Raw genomic sequence first — 24,323 nt, forward strand, 5'->3', positions numbered from 1 at the left:
ACAAAATACCTACACAGCAATGTCTAGATTAGTATTTGACTGAAAAGCTGGAGACTGTAACCTTGCCACATTGTCACAAAAAACCTGACCATCCCATAATCCCAGCATCTACCCCAGGGCCCCTACCTGCTCAGTACATGTTTGTGCAGTGAAATGGCTCATTCCTAACCCCAGCACCATTTTCCCAGGCAAACCTCAGTGTCTGATCACAACCATTCTACTGTCAGCAGGTGGTTATCAAGCACAGTGCAGGAAATGATACCAAAAAGGCACAGCTCTATAGACCCCCTAGTGTAGGGAAACGAAACACGGCCAGATGAGTGCAAGACAACTTACAGGTGCATTCCCACTCGAATGTCTAAACCACCAAGTCTCTTTCATCTTCTTGTAACTACCTTTCTCAGGTTCCTCTTTTCTAGCTGTGACAGCCCCTTGGCTGGGGTGCCTTTGTCTAGCTTGCTCCCCCTCCAGGTTGTCCTGTGTCTGGGCTGTTGGTGGAGTTGTCCTCAGACATGACTTTAGTCATCTGCCTCCCTGCTTAAGAACCACAAGAGCTCCTCATTAGCCAAGTCAAGTCTAGACACCTCTGCCTGGCCTTCAGGCTCCCCATAATCTGACCCTCCCTGAGTGACACGACAGCTGTCTTCATATTGGTGAAGGGCTGTCAGAGAGAAGAAGGATTAGTCTGATTCTTTGCTGCTCCAGCAGGCAGACGGAGATCATAGGTGGAAACTACAGGGAAACCTTGGTGCCTCAATACAAAGAATTCTTCTCCTCTGTTTTTAGTGTGTGAATGTGGGTTGTGGGGGTGGTGGGGTAAAGGTTGTGTTTCTGGACGTCTGACGATGTAGGGAATATTATTGTGTGCAGCACCCACAGTACTTGTTCTCTACGTACCGGTCACAGGTGGCAGGAAGTCACAAAATACTGCACATCCAGTCCCAACATCAATCGTGTGAAATTTCTGATAGTTTCAACAGACTATTGTTTACCAAGCCTCCTAAATCAATGAATGGAGACAACAGGAGGAATATTTTAGATTCTCAAGAAAATACGTATTTGTTTTGAATGCCTCATGTTTGTGTGGAATGTTTGTGTTAAAGAGAGAGGTGGGAGCCAAATTCTGTGAAGCCCTGTCGGCCATGGTGAGGAATTTGGCAACTGAAGCAGGGCAGTGACATGATCCTAGAATGGAAGCAGGAGACCACGAAGAATGAACTTTCGAACAGCAATGAACTTGGCAGCAGTGTCACAAATGGCCTCCAGCAGAGATGAGCTCCCAGACACAGGAGTAGGGATGGGGAGCCCCCTGTCAGGGATGCTGCAGAGTGAAGTTGGACTCGAGGAGGTATGCTGAGCAAGATGACTTCTAAGAATCCAACTTCTGACATTCTCCCCAGGCCAGCCTCCCCTGCCCCAGCCTCACATCTCTAGCCTGGATTTCTGCAGTGTCTGCAGAGAGGTGGTGCCAAACCGTCTCCCCACTCAGAACCTTCTCGGCACACCTACCCTGCTCTCCTTTTTGTCCTTCAGATTCTTCATACCCACAGCAATGCTCTTGATAATAAATTATTACAAATGTGCGACAAGCGACTGACAGAATAAGCTCTTGTACATTCATATAATGGAATGTTGTGTAGCTATTTCCATTCAGGTGATGCAAGATTTAGCATGGAAAGATGGGCACCATATACTATTATGGGAAAGAAGCTGGTTACAGTGTGACTTGAATTTTAAATATTAACCAAAAATGCATAGAGAAAATACTGGATGATGTATACATCAAAATGTCATATTCTCTGGGTAATGGGATTAGAGCTATTTTTCTAAATTTTATAAAATTAGCGTGATTTGACTGGTACTGGCTTTTATGAAAGTATTTTTTTTAATTTTTTGGGACAGAGAGAGACAGAGCATGAACGGGGGAGGGGCAGAGAAAGAGGGAGACACAGAATCAGAAACAGGCTCCAGGCTCTGAGCCATCAGCCCAGAGCCCGACGCGGGGCTCGAACTCACGGACCGCGAGATCGTGACCTGGCTGAAGTCGGACGCTTAACCGACTGCGCCACCCAGGCGCCCCCTTTTTTTTTTTTTTTTTAAATTCTGATTTTATTTATTTATTTTTAATTGTTTAACATTTATTTTTGAGACAGAGACAGCATGAACAGGGGAGGGTCAGAGAAAGAGGGAGACACAGAATCTGAAACAGGCTCTAGGCTCTGAGCTGTCAGCACAGAGCCCGAGGCGGGCTCGAACCCACGGACTGTGAGGTCATGACCTGTGCTTTAATTTTTTTTTAATGTTTATTTTTGAGACAGAGAGAGACAGAGCATGAATGGGGGAGGGGCAGAGAGAGAGGGAGACACAGAATCGGAAGCAGGCTCCAGGCTCTGAGCCATCAGCCCAGAGCCTGACGCGGGGCTCGAACTCATGAACCGTGAGATCATGACCTGAGCTGAAGTCGGACGCTCAACCGACTGAGCCACCCAGGAGCCCCATGAAAGTATTTTTTAATTCTACCTTTTATCAAAACCACCTCTTTCCCTGTAACTCTGACCTACACTTACCTTTTCTGACTCTAAATCTTGTTGGTTTTTTTTTTTTTAATGTTTATTTTTGAGAGAGAGAGAGAGAGAGAGAGAGAGAGAGAGAGAGAGAGACAGTGTGAGTGGGGGAGGAGCAGAGGGAGTGGGAGACAGAATCTGAAGCAGGCTCCATGTTCTGAGCTGTCAGCACAGAGCCCAACATGGGGCTGGAACTCACAGACCATGAGATCATGACCTGAGCTGAAGTCAGACGCTTAACCAATTGAGCCACTCAGGTGCCCCTATATCTTGTTGGTTTTGTATAATCCAGTACATGATTGTAATCTGTTTTGTGTTATTCTAAGATTGTTTCATTCATGTTAGTTTTGTCTCTACAGTTAAGTTTTCTCTGGCTAAACTGGTTTGGTTCTTGATCCTTAAGGTACCACATGACTTACCTGGCTTTCCAGAGAGGACCTAGACTTGGGAATGCTCCCAACGCCCATAGCTCTCATGGGGATTGGTTCCTGACCCAGGGATTCAGGAACCAAGAATGTTCAGCCCTATCACACTATTCCGCCTCTGTCTCCTCTGGTGATTGGATCGAGAGACCTGAAGAACCTGAGGGGCTGTCCGAATTCTAACCCAGCTGTTCTCCAGCAGCTAGGGCACAAGTGGAGATTGGAAGGTGACTTTTGCATTCTTTTCTCGTTGCTTGTGAACAACATTAGAGCTGAGAGAATCTTTAGTGACTATCATTCTTTTAGATTACCTGTATCCTGTTCTTGAGAAATGGCCTTATTGCCACAGTGCCCACTGTGCTCTGGATACCCTGCCAGAACAGGAGCTTTGTAAAGCCGACTGCAGGGACAGGTCTGGAGAGGCATCCCTTTGTTCTCATGCCTCATCTGTGCTGGGAGGCAGCTGCTCTCTTACATTTTTACTAGCAGACCCTCTCAAATGACCTCTGCAATGATTTCAGCATGCTCTTTTTACTCCATAGGCGATTCAAACTCCAGTGACCACAATTTAGGACTGTTAACATCTCTCTTTTCCATCACTAAACCAAAGGGGCAGCATGGCTTCCTTAAATAAGGCTTAGAACAGGAGACCCTGCTGTTTTCTTGATGTTTGTTTTTTTTTTTTCCAAGTGCATTCAGACGTGATTCTCCATAGAGACCTGAAGGGCTGTCAGGTGTAAGGAAGGACAAGATTTATTCTGTAATGGATTTCTATTGCTTCTACAGTCCTAACACTGCTCTAGTCTGGCACTTTCTCTGTCTCCCTTGCCACAGTCCTGGTTAAGACCACCGTGCAGCCATGCCTGCATGACTGTGACAGTCTCCCATCAGGTCTACCTGCCCATCCGGTCTTGCTCCTCTAATCCTTTCCCAGAGAGCCTAAGTGATCTGTTTAAATTGTGAATCTGATCACACCACACCTCTGCTTAAAATCTGTAATGCCTCTGTGCTGCCTTCAGGATAAACTCTAAACTCCTTAGCATTGCTTTTAAGACTCAGCTCCTGCTTAGCTCTCCAGGTGCATGCCTTGCCCAGACTGCCAGTCCTACCAAATCCCTTGTGTGCTGACCCTGGACACTTCTTATTCTCCCTTACCTCCAGGTCTTTAGAACATTTCCCCTCCTCTCTTCACCTTTTAGTTTATTTGCCTTCCAGGCATCGCCTCAGATGTCACTTCCTCCAGAAGCTACCTCCAGTCACCCAAGGCCAGGCTGGGTATCCTTATGCATGTTTCTTGCCATTTTATCTTACAGGTACCTGTTTACATCTGTCTTCCTCTCCAGACAGTAAGCTCCTGGAGGGCTGGGATGGTTTTATTTACCACCATAACCCCAACACCAGTATCTGACAGACACTCAATAGTTATTGAATGAATGAATGAGTGAATGAATGAATGACAGATGACATAACAAGGATGACAGATGGACCTTTTTGGAGGTAGATTTCCACTCTGTGCACTGAAGAACTTGCTAATATACTGGTAATATCCAAAAAAGGGAACAGACCAACCCACAAAGCAGTTAAAGTCCTATCCCTGCAAGTCTGCAGACACAGCCTACGTGGTCCTCGGGAGGGAGCTTCTTCAGGGGATGGCAGGTTGGGGTACGTGCGCTCCATTCATTTCCCATCTGCCAGAGACCCAATTAGATCCACTTCTGAGAGCCAAAGATCTGGGTTGGGGTATCAGCTCTGCATTTACTGTGAGAACTGGGGCAAGAGGCAGCCTCTCTGAGCTGTCTTTACCTGTGAAATAGAGGTGATGCTTGCACTGCCTATTTCACAGACCTTGTGAGAGCAAAGCATAGTCACACACATTAAATAAAGTACTTTGTAAAAGCCTTAAGGCCCAATGAAAGGTCCGATTATTTACCACATAATCCTTAGGTCTTGCAGCTTCACTAAATAACTCTTGTTCTGCAACTACATTAGAAAACAAAGTGCCGTGTGCCAGGTTTTACTCTGGCAGGCCGGGCTGAGAGAGCAGAGAGGTCTGCCTCTTCTGTGCTGTGCCATTGTCCCCTGGAAAAGGCAAGAGTGGGGATCAAGAACACCTGTTTAGCTAGGATCTGTCAAAGGCCATTGTTCCTGCCATCAGGGAGATTCCTTGGAGCTTAATACTAAAACGAGGGGGAGTAGGGCTCCAAAGCCTTGAGTCACTATGAAAACCAGCAAGAACCCAGACTGCAGACATATACAACACACCTTCCTTTTGGACCCCTTGACTGATGCTTCAAGTCAGAATACTTAAAAGCATTTCACTTCCCCTTTGGCATAACAAATCCAATGAAACCATGTAATTTAAAGGCTTTTTATTAGGAACCAGGGGAATGAGCTGCTTGTCCCTCTGTAACAGTCTAGAGTAGGTCATCAGGCCCAAGATGGAGAAAGGTTATTAGCAAAGGTACTGTGGTGTGCTTTGCTGCACTTGCTTAGGGCCTGGAAGGAAAGGTGGCGGCAACGGAGGCTGGCAGGAACTGGTGTTAGCCAAAACACCAATAACCTGGGGAGAACCCTCTACCTTCCTTCCACCTCCACTCAAGGCCAGATGGAGCATGCCAGGAGACCGAGAACGTGGCTGGAGCAGGCAGGACGCAGCAGTGCTGGACCCCTGGCTGCATCGTGTGCTACTTCACTTCACTTGCCTGCCCTCCACTCTTCTTGCCGTTTGGTGATTAGGTATTTGAAGAACTCATACACAGACCATGCGATGGCTGTGGAGGGGATCTGGTAAATTACTCTGGCCTGTACCCCTCGGAAGTAGGCGGTCACACCACCTACTTGATACACCGTCCTGAAGGCACTAGCCATGCCTGTAATATGTCCTGTGATGTTTGAGTTCAAAGCCAAGGATTCCTGGGTGTTGAGCAGTGTTTTGCAAACGTCCAGTGGGGTTGTGGCAGCGGCAGCTACGGCTCCTGCACAAGCTCCAGAGAGAACATGGGAGCTGGGGTTGTACCGTCTCTGGGGGTTAAAGTGCTCCTGCAGGAATTCATAGGTCATGAAGTGAATGGCTTGGAAGGGAACATTCATGGTTAGCTGGGTGGTGTAGCTACGATAAAAGGCGCCGGCCCCTTCATTTTGCCACACTGCCCGTACACAGTCTGTCACCCGGTGGTATGGGGAGTTGTACATCTGCATCCTCTGCTTGACCACTGGTAGTGCCATCAACAAGAAGAAGGAAGGAAATGATGCCAGCAATCAACCGGTGAGCAAGAGTGTCCAGATTCAGAGTCCCGAGTCAGCGGGTCAGCCATTGGAATGGAGAGGGGAAAAAAAAAAGTATGAGTGAGCTATCAGTCTAATAAATTAAAGTTTCCCTTTTTTTGAGAGAAGGGGATAGGAAAAGGTTGATAAAGGGCCAAAAAATGAGACTGACTTATAGTAGGATTTCTTTAAAACCAACCAGTGAACACACAAGATACATCTATGGTTTAGAAACTCCAGTAGATTTTCTTGAAAAAATTACCAACCTATTATGATCTTACCCTTTCATAAAACCCCAGGGAAGAAATGACTCAGTGGCAGTGAACATGATAATGAACAGATAGCCCTAACAATCCCAATCCTCAGGTATGCAGAGCACCCAACTCTTATGACATGAGGATGGTTATCCTCCTCAGGAGAAGGGCTACCAGAAAGAAAACACAGTTCTTAACCAAGAAGACTGTGGCTTTAGTTTCCAAACATCTACTCTCTCGAGTAGATAACATGGTATGAGCCCTGGATCTTCAGCTTAGCTTTGGCCCTTTCCACACCATGGCCTTGCCCAGACTGGTAAAGAGCTGGAGCTTAAAGAGCATGGCAACTGTGCTATCCCTTCACGTTTGTTTGAGTACCTCATTCTCCAACTCAGAAGCCAAGATCCAAGCAGCCGGGCAGGAACTGAGCTCTACAATTTACCCTTTCATTCCTATTTCGACTATCTTCATTCTAATAAGAATGGCAGGATTTTTAAATGTCAAAATCCATCTTTACCTCTTTGAAGAAAAGTGAAATAGTCTGTTAAATTTTCAGATGAGATCAAATCCACTACAAAGAGGACTTCTGAGAAAGCCCAGGAATAGGCCAAGTAGAGCCATATCTTTTTTCAGGGAAGCCCCAAAGATGAATTAAAGCTCAATGAATTTGCTTCCTAAGGGGCTCCTCCTACCCACTGACAATATGGGGGGGGCGCCCTCTACTGGTAAGAAACGGTAACACAAAAGGATTTCCCCACCAAAATGGCTGGGGTGCTCCCTGTCTTTCCTCCGCAAACCAGAAATAAAGGAGAAGCCTACAGATGCAGGTGTAGTGGCCCACAGGGGGAAAGGTGGAGAAATCATTACCTTCTGCTGGATTCATGGCTGCATCATGCAGTAATGTTGCTACACAACCGGCCGCACCTGCAAAGGAGAAAACAATCGCCATACATGAGGCCAGAAGAGGGCAACTGATTGAGGCACCAGAGTGAAGGGAGTGGCTAGGCTAAACAACAGCAGGGAGAGGGAACCCACTGCTCTCGAGCCCCTGTTCTGAAAAATGAAGATATTTGTTCCCACCAACTTAGTAAGGTTACCAGTCTACATTCCATATGTATAATAGAAGGCCAGAAGAGTCAAAGAAAACAACCCAGATTTTATAAGGACATTTCTGAGAATGAATGCACTTTATGCCCCAGACAGGAAGCAGGTACACTGTCGCCAAGGGATGCCAGCACCAACTGCCTCCAGTGGAGGGAGAACATGAGGGGCGGTGGTCAGATCTGTCCCACACCATCTCACCTGTCATCCTGCTGCCCCTGAGCTGCCCATTCCAACTCCAAACTCTAACATCTATCCATTTAGACCTTTCCTTGAGGTCCTTAACCACCGTATCCCTCAAATATCCTCTCAGTCTGGTTTTCAATCCTCAAGCATCAGGCTGCTGTCCCTTCCCTTACTTTCACATAACCTTCAACCCTCTGGTTTTTCTGTGCAGAAGTCTCTTGGCTCAACCCCAGTTCACTTGAGGCCTTGTCATGTCCTCAACAACACAAACTGCCACTGGTCAGTTAGGATCCTGAAAAGGTGATGCAAAGAGCTGGGGCTCCATTAATGTCTTCCTTGGGCAGCTGGGTCACCTCAGATCCTGCCCCAAGGAGCAGGACACCACCCGACTATCAAGATACATACAGTGGGAGTATTTCAGTGTGTCTCCACATTACCAGGGCATTAGAAGTTGATGCAGGGAGATGAAAGAAGTCAAGCTGGTAGGTAAGGGAAGATACCGTAACACTTTGTTGAGGTGCCCCAAAAGAGGGGTGGGGTTGAAGCAGCCCATTGTCTGAGAACGTCAGGTTTGGAAGTCCCTCCCCTATACTCTGGCCTACCCCAGCCCAAAGCTTCAGCTCCAAACCATGCTGAGACTGGAAAGCATTGACAGCAGCAAAGCCCAAAGAGTTGAGAAAGTGGGGGAACCAGCACAGGAAGGCTCAATACCATTGGCAATATGGCTATTGCCCCCAGGGTGGATTACATCACTCAATGTCTTTTTTAACTTTTCGTAGCAGGCAAAATAGAGGGCATGGGCAGGCCCTGCGCCTGTTGCTGTGACGTTTAGCCCCCGCATGGGTCTCCACAGCCCCTCTGTTCTTATAATCCTCCAGAGTGCCTCCAACACATTTCGATAGCGGGCGGCTGGGTCAGGCTGTAGGCTCTGCATCCGGGTCTGAAATTACAGAAAGAAGTGCAATGTCAGTGATGCCAACTTCTCATTCAACGTTGTAACTTCAGCACTCAGGCTTGGGACACTCCTCTGTGGAATCATGCCAATGTGCGGGAGTGCTACCTGGCACCCAGTTTTACTCCCAAATCTATGTCTGACCTTTCCAAGGCTTGGACCTTTTGCTAGTCATCTATGAAGGGAACACCATTCTTTTCTCAAGAATATAACTGCTTAGGAAGTATGCTTGAACTCTGAAATGATTCATAGCCCCAGCAACAAATATCAAGCCTGTTTCAGGAGATGTTGCTTTTGTGCCTTAATAAACCCAGGCCAAGAGTTCGTTACAAATGGATTCTAAAGTCAACTATTTACTGTCTACAACATTATGCCTTATTTCTGAAGGTTGATCCTGGGCCTGCTTCCTAACCACACACTATACTGACTAATGAGACGATGGCTCATCCTTTATTACATCTTTGATGATTATCTGACTTTCATGGATTATTTGGCATTGGCAGCTGAGCCTGTAGGTTAAACTCTTGGCAGAAGTAACATTTGTAATCAATGCTGCTCTATTTCTGGGAAAGAGCATTTGCCTTGAGACTATGAAAGGTGGAAACTAACTTTGTCTCTAAAACTGAAGGGGCTCCCAGATTTCTAATCAAAACTGAATGAATCCCCAAACTGGCATCAAATTAAATCAGTCTCTGTGAAACAGAATCCATGGAATTTCCAGAGGATTCAATGATTGGGACAAAAGTACATGGCAGACACTTTGTATGATGTTCCTGGACAAAGTCTGGTTGGGATTTGGGAAATGAATCTTTTCGAAACATTCACCAAATCACAGACCCTCAGAGGGAGGTTTGTCTCCCAATGAAAAACTCTTATCTATTGATCCATTTCAAGATTAAGATGGCATGGAGACTAACAATATAAAATCAATGTCCAGTGCCTGGAACAAAGTAAGCACTCAAGATTTGTTTGTTGAATGAATGAATGAACGAACGAATGAATCTTAGCTGTGTCTGCACCAATTCACAAAGTAAGAAGCAGACTATTAGTGAGCCAGAAGGGCAATTTATGCCCAAGTATAGTTTAAATTCCTACTTCATTCCAATTACTGGTTCAATCTGGATTTAAAAGCTTGAACCTTCCTTTTGGCCAACTGCAATCCAAGAGTATTGTCTCTTGTCAAAAGCATGAGGGAAAAAAAAAACTAACCAGATCAACAGGTCCTAGTTAGCTGTAAGCAATCCACATTCCTCTAGTTATTTTCTCTTGTCTGCTACCAACAAAGAACTGGAAAGTTAAAAGGTTAATTACTGTAAATGCAATCAGAAATACAGTTACCACTTATTACAACTTGACACATTCATTCTACTTCTCAAAAAAAGAAACCCATAAAGTTCCAATAAAGCATGTGTTTACAGATCTTTCCCATCACTCATGGGGTATAAAATCCATCAGAGGAGTTATTCAGCGACTGCAGGTCTTTGCTGGCTATGGCTGCTGATAAAGATAAACTGATCCTGGTGGCTTAACAATTATGTGTTTTCATTGGTTTGTTCGAAACTGGTCTTGCATAAGGAGAATGTTCAGAAGCTGTACTGCTCTGCTGAAGTCACTGGCATTATCTGGACAACCAGCCTTGAAAGGTCTGGCCTCAGAGATGTGGAACGTTTCACCCCCAAGAGAAACCTGGACTGTAAGTTACTTTGAACATATCATACATACCCCTAACTCTAATTCACGATTCTACTTACACCCTTATGGAGAGGAACCAAGCATAAGCTATGCCAAATACAGAAATGAATACAGCTCCCCAAATTTGTGGGCCAATAAATCTTTCTTTTGGAGAAAGATCAAATCTCTAAGAATTTATGAATAGCCTTTAATATAAAAACCACTAGCTTTGAAGAAAAGCCAAATAAACTAATAGGTAAGTGGGTTGGCAAAAAACAAGCCACATTTCAGTCAGAAAGCCTGAGTTTGAGCCCCAGCTTTGCTAGATGTGTGGCCTTGGATATGTCACTTAACCTGAGTTTCAGTGTTGTCATCTACAACATGAGACTAAGAATGGCTAATGGAGCTATTATGGGGATTTGAAGAGTCAGGGCATGTAAAAGCCATTGGTAATTTATGAAGTACTACAAATATAAGGCTTTTTATTGTCTTCAAACATGGTTCTAGGAAATATGTGTTTATATCTTAGAATGTATAGATCATGGGAGTGTTGTCTCTAGTGTATGTCATTTCACAAATATGCATGGGCAACTAACTGGTCCTTAGCCACTAATAAATCAGGTTTCATTTTTGTATTTCTTGTTTTCACTTTATTGTTTTTAATGTTTATTTTTGAGAGAGACAGAGAGTGAGTGGGGAGGGGCAGAGAGAGAGGGAGACAGAGAATCCCCAGGGGGCTCCACACTGTCAGTGCACAGCCCAATGTGGGGCTCGAACTCATGAACTGTAAGACTATGACCTGAGCCGAAATCAAGGGTCGGATGCTTAACCAACTGAGCCACCCAGGTGCTCCTATTTCACTTTCAAGTTTCTCTTTGGCTATAATGATTTTTTATGTCCGGCTATCAATCTGAAGTTCACATTTAGGACTGAGCACTATTGTGAAACTCTGTGCCTTGCTTGGCTCTGGAAATCTACTTTGGGGAGGCTGTATGGAAGGCCCGAGAGCCCGACTGGGGTCAAATCATGACTGTGCCACCTAACTTGCTTCCTTTTCTTGTTGTGTAAAATAATGAAAATGGTGTGTACCTCATGAAAATGCTTCACGGATTAAACGAATAAATGTATGTAAGGCACATCAGTTAGTGTTTGGCCAACAAGAAGAGTTGACATTTACTGAATAATTATTATTAGATACAAGAAAGTCAAATAAGCCAACGTTTCCATTTCCTAACCTTTCATTGGTGAATGTGTATAGATAACCATTTACATCTGGAGTTTGGCAAAGATTTATCTCCCTTTGTCACGATTACAGAGCCAAATAGCAGCACGTTGGTGACAAGAGGGTACTTAGATGATTTTGAGAAGAGTTCTGACTGCTTTGGTTGCAGAGCCTATCCCTATAGATAAAGTCTGATGTTTGCCTCTGAGGTCCAGAAATGGAAAACTGGGATATGTTTGGGCTCCCAAACCTCCCTATTATGACCATGTAAATAGTTGGCTGAATAACTATGGCCTGGCAAGGTTATGCTAGGTTCCTCCCAAGGATATTTTAAATCAACTTGACCCTGAGAAGTGGCTGGGTAGCACAGGCTTGCATGCCAAGAGGCAATGTCAACTTTCATTTGCAAACACTGTGGTTGCTGTTTTGGCTCCAACACAGATACCTGCTTCTAGTCTTAGGGATGGTTGGGCTGCTCTTCTTCTCCACCACCATTTATGGTAAAAGAGGAACTGGGAAACCCTGGGACAAGTGAACTGGGAAGGCCTTTCTGAAGGAAGAGATTTGAATTTTACTTTCATATCTGTACAACAATGCTTAACATCCTAGTGACACTAAATCCTACTGGTCTCACCTAGTTGTTCCCTCTAGTCATTTAAACCCCAGCATTTAGTGACAAATGAAAATGATTCTTCTAAAATAAGCTTTTGTATTTTTGAAGACTCTTGAGCATTTTTTTCCTCCAGGTCAAATAATTAATTCTTTAATATAGGGCTCTGAGGCATAACTATAATGTTATAGGACTTTTTTAAAACACAAATTTCAAAGCGTATGTAAATGAGTAAGAACTGTTCTTCAAAACAGCTTGGAAGGCTAGAAGTAACTTATTCCACCAGTGCTGTGATTATGCAAAATATTTCTGGAACTCCTCTTTCAGAAGTGTTTCCTCAGTGGGTTTGTCAGCCTCAAGAATAAACCAGGCTCCTTGCTTTTCTGCTCCTGCCTTCTCTCTGACTCCAATCAGTATTACCCATTTTGATCTCCCACCTTATCTACCATTTTTGATTCTGAATGGTCTGTTACTAAAAAATCGACCACATCTTGTGACAGGACAAAGGTCTGCCCTCTTTAAGGATATACACCCAAATATTCTAGAGGGATTTCTAACAAAGAAATTTATAAAATGTTTACAGCAACAATAGCATTATGTAAATACATGGAATAAGGAGCTAGCCTACCAAGGTAATAGGACAACACTTCAGTTGACAAGTTGTATTAATATTCCTAAGTCAATCACATTATTACATTGTATTTTTCAAGTCATTAAATAATTTTCATTGCTTTCCTTGATCTAGTTTTCATTTGATACCCATCCTGAAACATAGTACCCTAGACCCTGCTAGCTCCTGCTCTCTGCTCACAGTCTTAGTATAGGGAGGTTACTTTACTTTGCAGTGATCTATCACATTAACTTTTGGATATATAGCATTAACAACTCACATTCAACCTAGACATTATTACATAAATGTCTGAATCTTTTTTATTTGTACTTGCCCATTTTACATTTCAATACTGTTAGAGCATTAACCATCCTTTTACTTCTCTTGCAAAGATTTTACTTTTTATTTCTATTCCTCCCAATTGACAAGGGTATTTAAAGTTCTAATATCCATTTTAACCAAGTTCATTTACCAGTTTCAATAGGGATGGCCACTGGTAGGAGTTGCTTTGCAGTGCACTAGAAAACTCCTATCAACTCAATGTCATTCACAAAGCTTAATGAGTACTTTCCCCATTTCCTCATCCACACTACTTATGAAAACATGTGATAGTACCAGAATCAGGAAGAAGCAGAAGAGATAGACTTTGTATTTCCCAACTCAGTACTCTCTCCTTTGGAATATGCAACATTTGTCTAATTTGAGGAGAAAACACACGTCAAAGAGCTGTGAGAATACTGTTTGGACTATTACTCCTGGTATGTAAAGGAGGTACCACTCTCTTTCTCAATATGTTTATTTCAACAGCCCCCTTGAATTTACTTCTCATTCAATTTAGTCCTCACTTTTAGAGGTTGGTACCTTTCCTAATGCACAAGATTAACTGTACAGAACAATCTGTTCCCTCTTCACCCAGCTTTCTTCAGAAGCACCCGACATCTGTACCCACTAATCAGTCTGCTTGGTTGTGGTTGCCATTAGTTTTTACTTTCACAGGAATCATGCCTTCATGTTAATCCTATTTCATTTTCTTCACACTTACATCTGCTTTTCAAAATCATGCTTCCCTTCTAGGCAACTTTCCCCTTTTTGTCAAATTCAGGTGGCTAAAGAAACACACTGTCAGGTTCATCTCTCGTTTGGGGGCCTATGTGCCCCCATACAAAATCCTAATCCCAGTTTAGTTTTCATGTTCAGGAAATAGGTGGGGTGTCATGCTTGCTGCACAGAGAAACCGAAACCTTTTCCTGAACATGGGTTTTCCCAAATCATTTCCAGTCTGGAGCTATGAATTCTGACTGCACAATGATTTCCAATCATTCATGGCTTAAGAGTTAATAAGTAAATCATTTATCTAGCCGAGACATTTCAGATTTCCGTTCTTGCCCCAACACTGTTAAGGGAAGACACAGCAAGTTTCTTGTAAAAGCACTCGCCCAGAGAGCATCTTCAAGGCATTAAGATCCTATTCGGAGTCTGATTCACCCCAGTTGTCTTCACCGTAATCAAATTAGTAGCACTTACCTGTTCCATCCCATCCCACCCTATTCCTGTTTAGTCCCGTCTAGGATCCAGACTTTGGCTGACAGATTTTCTTTCCACAGTCCCGATTCAGATCTCACTGACGGTTAGAAATGGGTCCTGGTTCCTGACTGGGTTCAATTCCCAGTCGGGACCTTGCTTGCATGGCGCATCGGTCGAATCGTGTGGTGGTGGCAGGAGCCAGGAAGAAACCCATGTCGGCTCCGGCTCTCGGCCAGGATCCTGGCTCGGGACAGGACCCAGGGGTCGGGTCAGCCCCAGGTCGGATTCAGAGCCGGTCCAGGTCTCACCTTGACGCAGTCGATGGGATACATCACGCAGTGCTCCAGGATCCCTGCCACGGCGCCCGCCACCATGTGCGTGGTGACAGTGGCTCCAGCCGGCAGCGCCTCGTAGTCCGGGCCGGAGTCCGGATCCTGCCGTACCGGGGGCCTGCAGGCCCCGGCCTCCCCGCCGCCGGCCCCCCGGCCCACGCCCCGCTGCAGCCACCCGTCCAGCAGCGCCGACTCCCCGGGGCTCCGCCCCGGCCCAGCCGCCGACCTCCCCGCCACACCGCCAGCACCCCGCCCCTCCAACTCCATCCACCCGGGCCAGCTGCGGCGCCCACCCTCGCCGCCGCCGCCGCCACTGCCGCCACCGCCCCCCGGCCCCGTCGCGTCCGCCTCAGGCGCGGCCCAGAGAGCCCGGGGCCTCCGGCTCCCGCTTGGCCCGCGGACACGCCCTTCAGCCAGCCATTGGTGCAGCTGCCAAGTTATCCCCGCCCCTTTGCTTTCGTAGGAAAAAAATGCGTGTGGTATTAGAGAAGTGGCCTGTCATTCCTCCACCCCGTGGCGTTGCTACTGCTTAGGTTCCACCCCTTCCCCTTTGATCTTGGAAGCTTCTTGTTTATTGGCTATTGATTGGCCAACATGTAAGATCAACCCGCCCTCCGACTTTTCTGGAGGGCGGGAGAAACTTAAGGCTGAACTTTGATAGGCTCAACCACTCTTGATACTTTGACCGCGGCCATTGGCCCTCATCACGTCGGGATCCGATTGGCTACCGGAAGAGAGCGAAGAGCCCAGGGGCGAGAGAGGCCGGATTTGGGCCCCAGACTGGCGCCCGTGGAGCTCCAGGCGGTACCCTCTGGGGTGGATGGGGCGTGGTGCCAGGCCTTCAAGGTCAAACCGCTGACGGATGCCGTTAGGATCTGCGTTCGAGCGCCCGCCCCAAATCCCGGGATGCGCGGGTCGCGTGCAGGCGGCCTTGGCTCGAGAGCTCTGTTCCCGCGGGATCTCAGGCCGGCGTGAGGTGGAGCCAGCTTGAGCCGGGTATCCCCTGGCGCGGCCCGCGGGCCGTTCCGGGAAGCTGTTGCGACAAGCGGGCGGCGGCTCGTTAGACTGGTCGCATCTGGAGCGATGCCCCCCACCCCGTCTCGTGCAGCTCGCGAGCCGACTCCCGAAGGCCCTGTGCTCCTCAGGCCCTAGCGCGCCTCACCAGGCTTGCACCCGAAGTCGCCCTGTAAACCCCGCAGTTGTTGAATGAATGAGTTCCCCGGGGCCCGCTGTCGCTGGGTCCTGCGCCGAGCCGAGAGCTGGAGGGAGGGAAGGGAGATGTCGAAATGGGGCGGGATGATTCAGAGATGACGACAGGCGGAGAGGCGGGTCTGGAGACAGCTTGCCGCAACAAGCACGGAAAGTACGGCGGCTGTGGAGAAGCTCGGACGTACCACTTTCCCCGAAGCTGACGCGCTGATGACCACCGCTGCCTGGTGGTGACTGCCTTTTGTGATAAGACCGCTCTCTCTCCCGGGCGGGTCCGCCGGGGTTTAAGAGGGGCGCTCTCAGGTGAAGGACAATGCCAGCGAGCCCCAGCCTCGAGCACCACTTCCTGGGCGACGCTGCCGCGCGGGAGCTACACGAGGGCTGCTGGCTAGTCTGGGTGAACGCGGGAGCTTTCCCCGCTCCTCCGTCTGCCCTGCTTCAGTATCCCTTCTCTGGGGCGTGTTTGTACAAGCCTCCCACTGGTTCCAGCTCAGTCTTTCTACCTGTTTTGCTGAGATGGTTGGTGATGCAATTGTGAACTTTCCCATCTGGTTATAGCTTTGCTTTAAGGAAGAGATTGTCCTTTTTTTCTCTGAAGCTAGCCCTTCTCTGGGCCTCTGGGAGTTTTTGTTTTTAACTTTGTTTTACTCACCTATTCTGTCTCTCCTCAGCAATGGTTATTAACCTTAGGGTCTCGACCTTTTGGAAAATAATGAAGCTACAAATCCTCTTCGCCCCTCCACTTCCCATCCCCCATGCACGCACCTAGAGGTCCATGAACTTCAGGTTAAGAACCCCTCTTCTACATCTTTCCCCTTCTCCAGCTCACTTCCCTTGAAAAATGAATAGGACTCACAAAAAGAAAACCACTCAATCCTGCTAGAGTACTAATTCTCTTTACTGCCAAACTACTCCAGTAATGAGTTATACCTGCTATGTCCTTTTTCTCCTTCAGCCCTACATTTTTACTCCTTAATTCGGTAGTCACAAATGACCTTTTCAAATGCAATGGCCTTTTTCTTATTCCCTCGTGGCCTCACTGACCCATCCCTCACTGAAATTTTTTTCCTCATTAGGAGCCACTTTATTCTACGTTTTAGACTCCTCAGTCTCTGACACTTTTCTACCGACTGAAGGAGAACATTCCTAAAGGTTTAATGCTTCTTGTTCATCTTCACTACCTTAGAGAACCTTACATTCCAAACCTGCTTTTCTCATTGGACTTATATTTCTTTCATTGCATACTTCTTAATTAAAATTTCCATGTGAACATTCAGTAAATATTTATTGAGTGCCAGCTCCGTACTTAAAGCTGGTGACCCAGGTCACAGTCCATGGAGTTCTCATGGAGCTTACTTTTTCTTTCTTTCTTTTTTTTTTAATGTTTATTTATTTTTAAGAGAGACAGTGTATGAGTGGGAGAGGGGCAGAGAGAGAGGGAGACACAGAATCTGAAGCAGGCTCCAGGCTCTGAGCTGTCAGCACAGAACCTGATGCGGGGCTCAAACCCACAGGCGGTGGGATCATGACCTGAGCCGAAGTCAGATGCTCAACGGACTGAGCCACCCATGCGCTCCTCATGAAGCTTACTTTTTTAATGAGGGGAGGGTGATAGACAAAAATACCAGTTAACTCTAGGTATGATTCTGATACTGAAATAGGTGTGATAAAGTGTGACTAGGTGGCTACGTTTGTTGGACTGGGAAAGGCCTTTCTGAGGAGATGACACCATGATAAGTTCTAAATGACAAACCCAGAAAAGAGCATTCCAGAAGAAACAGTAGGTACAATAACCCTGCGGTGAGAACAAGGTTGGTGCATGAAGGAACAAAAGTGAGTGTGGCTGGAACGTGGTGAGAGAAAGGGGAGGTGACACAGGATGAGATTGGGGAGATAGGCAGAGGGTGAACATCCACCTTAATATCTGACTTGGCATGTTCATTCCAAACTTAGCCCCTTCCACTTCCCACTCCAACCAATTCCTCCAAAATGTTCCTTTTCTAAAGCTGGAGGTCTTCTGTAGCTATCCTTTAGAAATATTCTGAAGCATTTGTGCTTTCTTTTTCCTTCCTTTTGATTCATTTTCCCAGTGTCTGATACCTTCACATCTATACTGCAAGAACCTTTGGATGTTCTACCTCTGGGATTCCCTGACTTCAGAGGCTTCACCTCTGGGATTCCCATCCTTCCAGGTACATGGTAAGGATTGTTCTTCCCACCTCCTTAAAGATAGGCATGGCGTATGCATAACAGTGGATTTGCTTTGACCAAGGAAATATGAGAGAAGTGTGAGAGCCACATATGAACTTCCCTGCCACATGACTGGTGATGTTTAGAAGCCTCCATCAGCCTGGTGCCCCAGTAAGGATGATGAAGCAAAGTCACTTACTTGCCACCCCCTTCCCCTCAGATGGGCTTTCAGCATGAGTAAGAAATAATCTTTGTCTTTAAAACAGATTTTGGGATTATTCCACACCATAGCATAATCTAGCCCAGTGCCACCGCTCAGACTTTACTGTGATATTAGTCACCCGAAGAATTTGTTAAAATGCAGATTATAATTCTCTAGTGGGGACGGGGATTCTGCGTTTCTTACAAGTTCCCAGGTGATGCTGATGCCATCAGACCCTGGAGCACACTTTGAATAGCAAGCACCTAACCCACCCTGACTATCTGACGTCCCACCTTCAACACATCTGCACATGCTGCCCTACACCTCACCAACCCTTAAACTTCCCTAAAAAAAAAAAAAAAAAAAAAAAAGGAGCTAACAGAGAAATAACCTTCTTGGAGATATTCCTTAGAAGCCCTCAATAGCTCCCATACCTGCAGCTCCTCAGTCAGACATTGTAAGATTTTTTCTTACATTCCTAGGACCATTGCTTTTCATATTCTCTCTTCTCTACTGTCTTTATTTTCTGCCTCTACCAATGAGACTATTCATTGTCTCACTATCAAGTTTCATCTATTTTCTTTAATAATAGAAACCTCAAGTTTTAGTTTGGAGCTATAAGTCCAGCTGAAGTCCATATTTCCCCCAGCTTCCCCTTCAGCTGGTGTTAGCTGTGTGACTAAGTTCTAGTTCATGGGATGTGAGTGTAAGTGGCATGAGACATCTGGGTTCTGCCTTTAAAAGGAAGATTATGTCCTCTGAGTATTTTCTTCATGTTCTCCCTTCTTGTCCTTTAGAATACAGACCCAGAAGTTGTCAACCTTTTTTGGCCACATAGACAAGGCCTATACCTTAGGTGGGCAGAGCAACCGGTTGAAGAAAACTGCTGCCTTTTGGGCAGTAACAGTAATACCTTTGGACTAATCACGTTCTGGTACATGAGAGAACTCGTTTAAGCAGTTGCTGTTAGTTTGAATCTTTGTTTACAGTATCAGGTTTATATCCTGATACATGTTCATCCCGAGAATGCATTTCACCCTTTGTTCTTACCAAAATTCTCCTTCTTGAAGGTCCAAAACAAGTCCCACTACTTCCAGCTTATAATACCCTCTTTCCCTGAACTGCCATCCCACATGACCATATGAGGTATAATACAGAATGAGATGGATTCCAGCAGCCACCCGTGCAAATAACACTGACTTCTTTACAGTTACTTAAAGAGAAATAGATTCCTAAATTATGAAGAGTAGACCATGAAAGCTGTAGGAATTCAGAGGTGGGGCAGTCAGTGAGGAGAGAAGGGATAAGAAGATACGTGTTTGAGCAGTTTAAAACTGGAGAATGTACACAAGAAGACATTTCCAGGGGGTGTGTGGGGAACAGTTTCAAGGGAATCAATTTGTTACTCCATGTCTTCTGCATCTTTCCTAACATTCATCTTTCTGAGAAAGCAGTTGAGGCAGCTCTCCTTTCCTTCTTCCTGTTTCTTAGTCTGTCCTCCCACCTTACAAAAGGAAAGTGTGTCTTCACCTGTCCTTCATCTCGGTATAGTTCATTGTCCTGGTATGTACAGACCTCCAGGTAGCTACGCCACCAGGTAGTCCTGGTGCCAGCAAGGCCCCCTTCAATCAAGGTACAACTGTAGATTTCATGTGTTTGTCTGACTTAAGTATATTTCCATTAGGGCAAAACATGTCTTTAGGAATGGATATTTTGGTCCTTGTGGGATATTTGGGGTACATATATATTGTACAGTGGCATAATGGGTTTTTAATTTAACCACAACGTATTATCAAAGAATACATTGTTTCTGAGGGAGATTCTCTTTAGAATAAAGCAAAAGAAGCATAATTAAATGTTAAAGGCGGTAGTGCCTTATTTCACTCAGTTGACACATCATGGCAAGTTCTGTGTCTTATCTATCTTGGGACAAGAATATTCAAGATTTATAAAAATGTGTGCTGGGAAGAAATGATATGCTATAAATATAGTACAGTGTTCCCTCTCTGGTCAGAAGCAAGAAAGCTGAGTGATGCTCTTCATTTACTCATGTCTCAACTTTGGTCTTAATTTTACATTTTGCATAACTTCTAGAAGTATAGGGAAAGTACCTGTTTAATTTTCACAGATCGACATCATGCCTTCAAGTAAAAGGAAATATGTCAAAGTAAATTCATCTTTTGTTTTTTCTTGAATATTCATGCTTGTACTAAAAACATTTTCTTTTGTCAACATAGAGTATTGGCTATACCATTTCACACACACTAGGATGGCTATAATCAAAAACACAGAAAATACGTGTTGAGTCTACGGCCATACCACCCTGAACGTGCCCGATCTCGTCTGATCTCGGAAGCTAAGCAGGGTCAGGCCCGGTTAGTACTTGGATGGGAGAAAATACGCGTTGACAAGGATGTGGAGAAATTGGAGTCTTTTACACATTGCTGTAAAATGGTTCAGTCACTGTGGAAGACAGTTTAGCAGTTCCTCAAAAAGCTAAACAGAGTTACCATACGACCCACCACTTCACTCCTAGATATATCTGAAACAATTGAAAAGAGGTACTTAAACAAGTACGTGTACATGCTTATTCCATAGCAGCACTTTTCACAATAGGCAAAACGTGGAAACGGTCTAAATGTCCATCAATAGAATGAATAAACAACTTGTGTATATACACACAATATAATTCAGATGTAAAAAGCAATGAAAGTAGTGATCTATATATACTACTACAATGTGAATCAACCTCAAAAATATGTTAAGTGAAAGAAGCCAAATGTGATTCCACTTGTATGAAATATCCAGAATATGTATGTAGCTGCACAGAGATAGAACACGGATTGGTAGTGGTGATGAGACAGGAGAAGCTGCTTGATGGGTACAGGGTTTCCTTTTGGGGTGATGAAATGGTTTGGAAGTAGGTAAAGGTGTTGGTTGCATAACGTGGTGAATGCACTAAATGCCACAGAATTGTTCACTTTAAGATGGTTACTTTCTTGCACTCCTAGGTGGCTCAGTCAGTTAAGTGACTGACTTTGGCTCAGGTCATGATCTCACAGTTTGTGAGTTCAAGCCCTTCATCGGGCTCTGTGCTGACAACTCAGAGCCTGGAGCCTGCTTCAGATTCTGTGTCTCCCTCTCTCTCTCCCCTACCCCCTCCCCTGCTCATGCTCTCTGTCAAAAATATACGTTAAAAAAAAAAAAAAGATGGTTACTTTGTTACATGACTTTCACCTCAACTTTAAAAAAACAAGATCGGCTAGCACCCAACAGATGAGCTGAATAAACTAGTATCTTGTTATCCTCTCAAATATTTATGCCTGACTCCAAACAGCAGCTCTAAACCACTTACACAACTCCTGGGTTGCCTGCCTCACATCAAGTTGAAGAAAATCTACCTTGGACAAAAGTGAAAGATCTGGGAAATGATTGTTAATGGATACAGACTTTCTTTTTGGTCAGTGAAAATGTTTTAAATTTATATCGTGATGGTTGCACAATCTTGTGAATATGCTAAAACCCACTGTATTGGGTGAATTTTATGGCATGTAAGTTACATCTCAATAAAGCTGTTCTTAACAAACTAAAAGGTCTAATTGGCATACGTTGAAGAGTATTTTCTTTTGGAACTTGGGTTTCATCAGCCTTTAAGCAATAAACTGTAACCCTTTGCACATCTACTTTGGAGGGGGGGCTAGTTACTGCAATCACACTATTCTTTTTTCTTAAAGCTTCTCCTAAGGGATCTTATTTGTGAAAGAAAAAAAAGCCAAAACAAGGAAAATTACTAATTTTCATCTAAGAAAAACAATCTCATCGGTGGCTCACAGGCAAAAATCCAGAAAAATTACTTTGCTTCACTGGTTCTTGTCTAGGAGGAAGTTTCTGTTTAACTCATACTCAAATTGAGTTGAAACAACACAGGAAAAAAAGTATTATTTGATACAGTAAATCCATATTTACTCTTCTTTGGGCACCAATCTCCTTAACTGCCACTCATTTTCCTCATTTATGCATTTCTATCATGCCCTTACTACTGTGACAGAAACATGTAAATTCTGTAAGTAATGCCCTCAAGTAATAATTTTTACACCTTTTTGTAAGCCCTGCTGCCCCCAGGGCTGTTTATTTCCAGTAGATGATGCAGTAGATAAAACTGCACTCATAAAAGCATCTACTTATGTACCTGGTAAGACAAAATGTACCCCAAATATAATTTCAGATATAATGCCCCGAGCTTTAGGAAACAGTTTCATTTAATAGAATTGCCATCTCCTAGGGCACCTGGGTGGCTCAGTTGATTAAGCATCTGACTTCAGCTCAGGTCATTATCTCACAGTTTGGTCTGTGAGTTCAAACCCTACATCGGGCTATGTGCTGACAGCTCAGAGCCTGGAGCCTACTTCACACTGTGTGTGTGTGTGTGTGTGTGTGTGTGTGTGTGTGTGTGTGTCTGCCCCTCCCCCACTCACACTCTGTGTCTGTCTCTCTCTCTCTCTCTCAAAAAATAAATAAACATTAAAAAAACAAAAAAGAGGGGTGCCTGGGTGGTTCAGGTCATGATCTCACAGTTCTTGGGTTCGAGTCACCCCATGTCGGGCTCTGTGCTGGCAGTTCAGAGCCTGGAGCCTGCTTCAGATTCTGTGTCTCCTTCTCTCTGCCCCTCCCCTGCTCACTCTCTGTCTCTGTCTCTCTCAAAAATAAACATTAAAAATTTTTTAAAAAGTCTTCTCAGATGGTGACATGTCCTTTTAATTCTGTCAAATAATTTTAAACTTACTGTTTAAATCTTGAAATTAGAAATCTACATATAATATTTTTCTAATTTCTACCCATCTATAATGTCTTCTTAAGGGACTTTAACATGACATAAATAATTGATATAGGTCTTTGTTTGCAATCAACAAGAAAAATTATGAAACACAACCAATGTTTTGGGGTTTTTAGCTCCAAAACCAGAATGGCTTTAAGTGACAAACAAGAACAATTAATAGTCACTTGATAAGTCACTTGACTTTGGTGTTATTTCCAGAGACTGAGAAAGAGATTACTCAATTGAGTAACATGTCCTTTTGCAAATGAGATAGTTCCTAACCCTTTAACAAAATTTAAGGAGATGCAAAAATTGTGACAAAGATTTGGCAAAATTCCATTCATTCACCTACCTGGTTTTTGTTTTGTTTTGTTTTGCTTGCATTCGCTTATTTATGTAAAAAGGTTTCTTGATACTTACCTATAATAACAAAAAATAGGAAAAGAATTGGTGATGGACTCCATCTCACTCTACCAAAAAATAATAGTCATCTAATGATCCATGATGTAATCTAAAATGTTCTAAAAGCCCCATCCATCTACTAAGAGGTATATTCCAGTAAAATTTTACTTTTTGTGTAGGTAATCATTCATCAAAATCTGATATTGTTTTCATAGTCCAATTCAATCATTATTTTCCTGATGCCCCAGACTGATCAGTTCCCCCATCACATGCCTCAGGTCCTCTACTTTGTAGAACTTAGATAGTTGTAATTTTGCATATGTTTATAAAGTTATGTCATTAATGTCTATATCACAATAGGGCAGGAGCATCTTTTAACTTTCTTTCCCCCCCCCCCCCGCCTCTTTATATCTTCAGAATAGCATTGTACTTCAAACTCTGTGAGTACTTGGTAACACTTATTTGAATAAAAAATGAATGAGACATTTGTGGATCTTAGGCCTGAGCTGCTATGTCTCCCCTTAGGTGGTGGCAATGACTCATCCAGCAAGTTCCAGTACCCTCACTAGCTCCCTCCAGCCCAAGGCCTAACTCTCCCAGGTGTCCTGGCAGTTGTAGCCAGGGACACCACCCAACAGGGTGCTCGCAAAACTCATCCCTTTCCTGATCTTGGCATTAATTCTGGGAAGCACTCTTGGAAGCAACGGCCTTACAGTGAGTTCAGGAGCCAGGGCTGGAAAGAGAGCCCCTGTTACTACTTGTAAAGGTTTATTAAAAGGTCACATTTGAAAT

At 44.6% G+C, this 24,323-nt stretch overlaps 2 protein-coding genes across 4 annotated transcripts; both read right to left on the bottom strand.

Moving 5' to 3' along the window:
• Nucleotides 1–5,340: 5,340 nt before the first annotated feature.
• On the bottom strand, nt 5,341–15,208 carry SLC25A28 (solute carrier family 25 member 28). 3 transcript variants are annotated; one of them, XM_019813689.2, is made up of 5 exons: nt 14,689–14,827; nt 9,953–10,030; nt 8,503–8,731; nt 7,372–7,428; nt 5,341–6,198 (listed from the first exon to the last, which is right to left on the bottom strand). In XM_019813689.2, the coding sequence occupies exons 3-5, from the start codon at nt 8,723–8,725 to the stop codon at nt 5,681–5,683; spliced, it is 798 nt and encodes a 265-aa protein (XP_019669248.1). In that variant the 5' UTR covers nt 8,726–8,731; nt 9,953–10,030; nt 14,689–14,827; the 3' UTR covers nt 5,341–5,680. The 3 variants fall into 3 exon arrangements, with proteins under 3 accessions (XP_019669248.1, XP_019669246.2, XP_019669247.1); XM_019813687.3 differs by lacking the exon at nt 9,953–10,030 and having other exon boundaries at nt 14,689–15,208; XM_019813688.1 differs by lacking the exons at nt 9,953–10,030; nt 14,689–14,827 and adding an exon at nt 14,381–14,682.
• A 145-nt stretch (nt 15,209–15,353) lies between these two features.
• On the bottom strand, nt 15,354–18,158 carry LOC109492831. Its single transcript, XM_045039980.1, has 3 exons — nt 18,091–18,158; nt 15,875–16,357; nt 15,354–15,745 (listed from the first exon to the last, which is right to left on the bottom strand). Exons 1-3 carry the CDS (start codon nt 18,156–18,158, stop codon nt 15,376–15,378), a joined length of 921 nt encoding a protein of 306 aa, XP_044895915.1. The 3' UTR covers nt 15,354–15,375.
• Between the last annotated feature and the right edge of the window lie 6,165 nt (nt 18,159–24,323).

The sequence above is a fragment of the Felis catus genome, chromosome D2 (genome assembly GCF_018350175.1).
Source record: "Felis catus isolate Fca126 chromosome D2, F.catus_Fca126_mat1.0, whole genome shotgun sequence".
NCBI classification, from domain to species: domain Eukaryota; kingdom Metazoa; phylum Chordata; class Mammalia; order Carnivora; family Felidae; genus Felis; species Felis catus.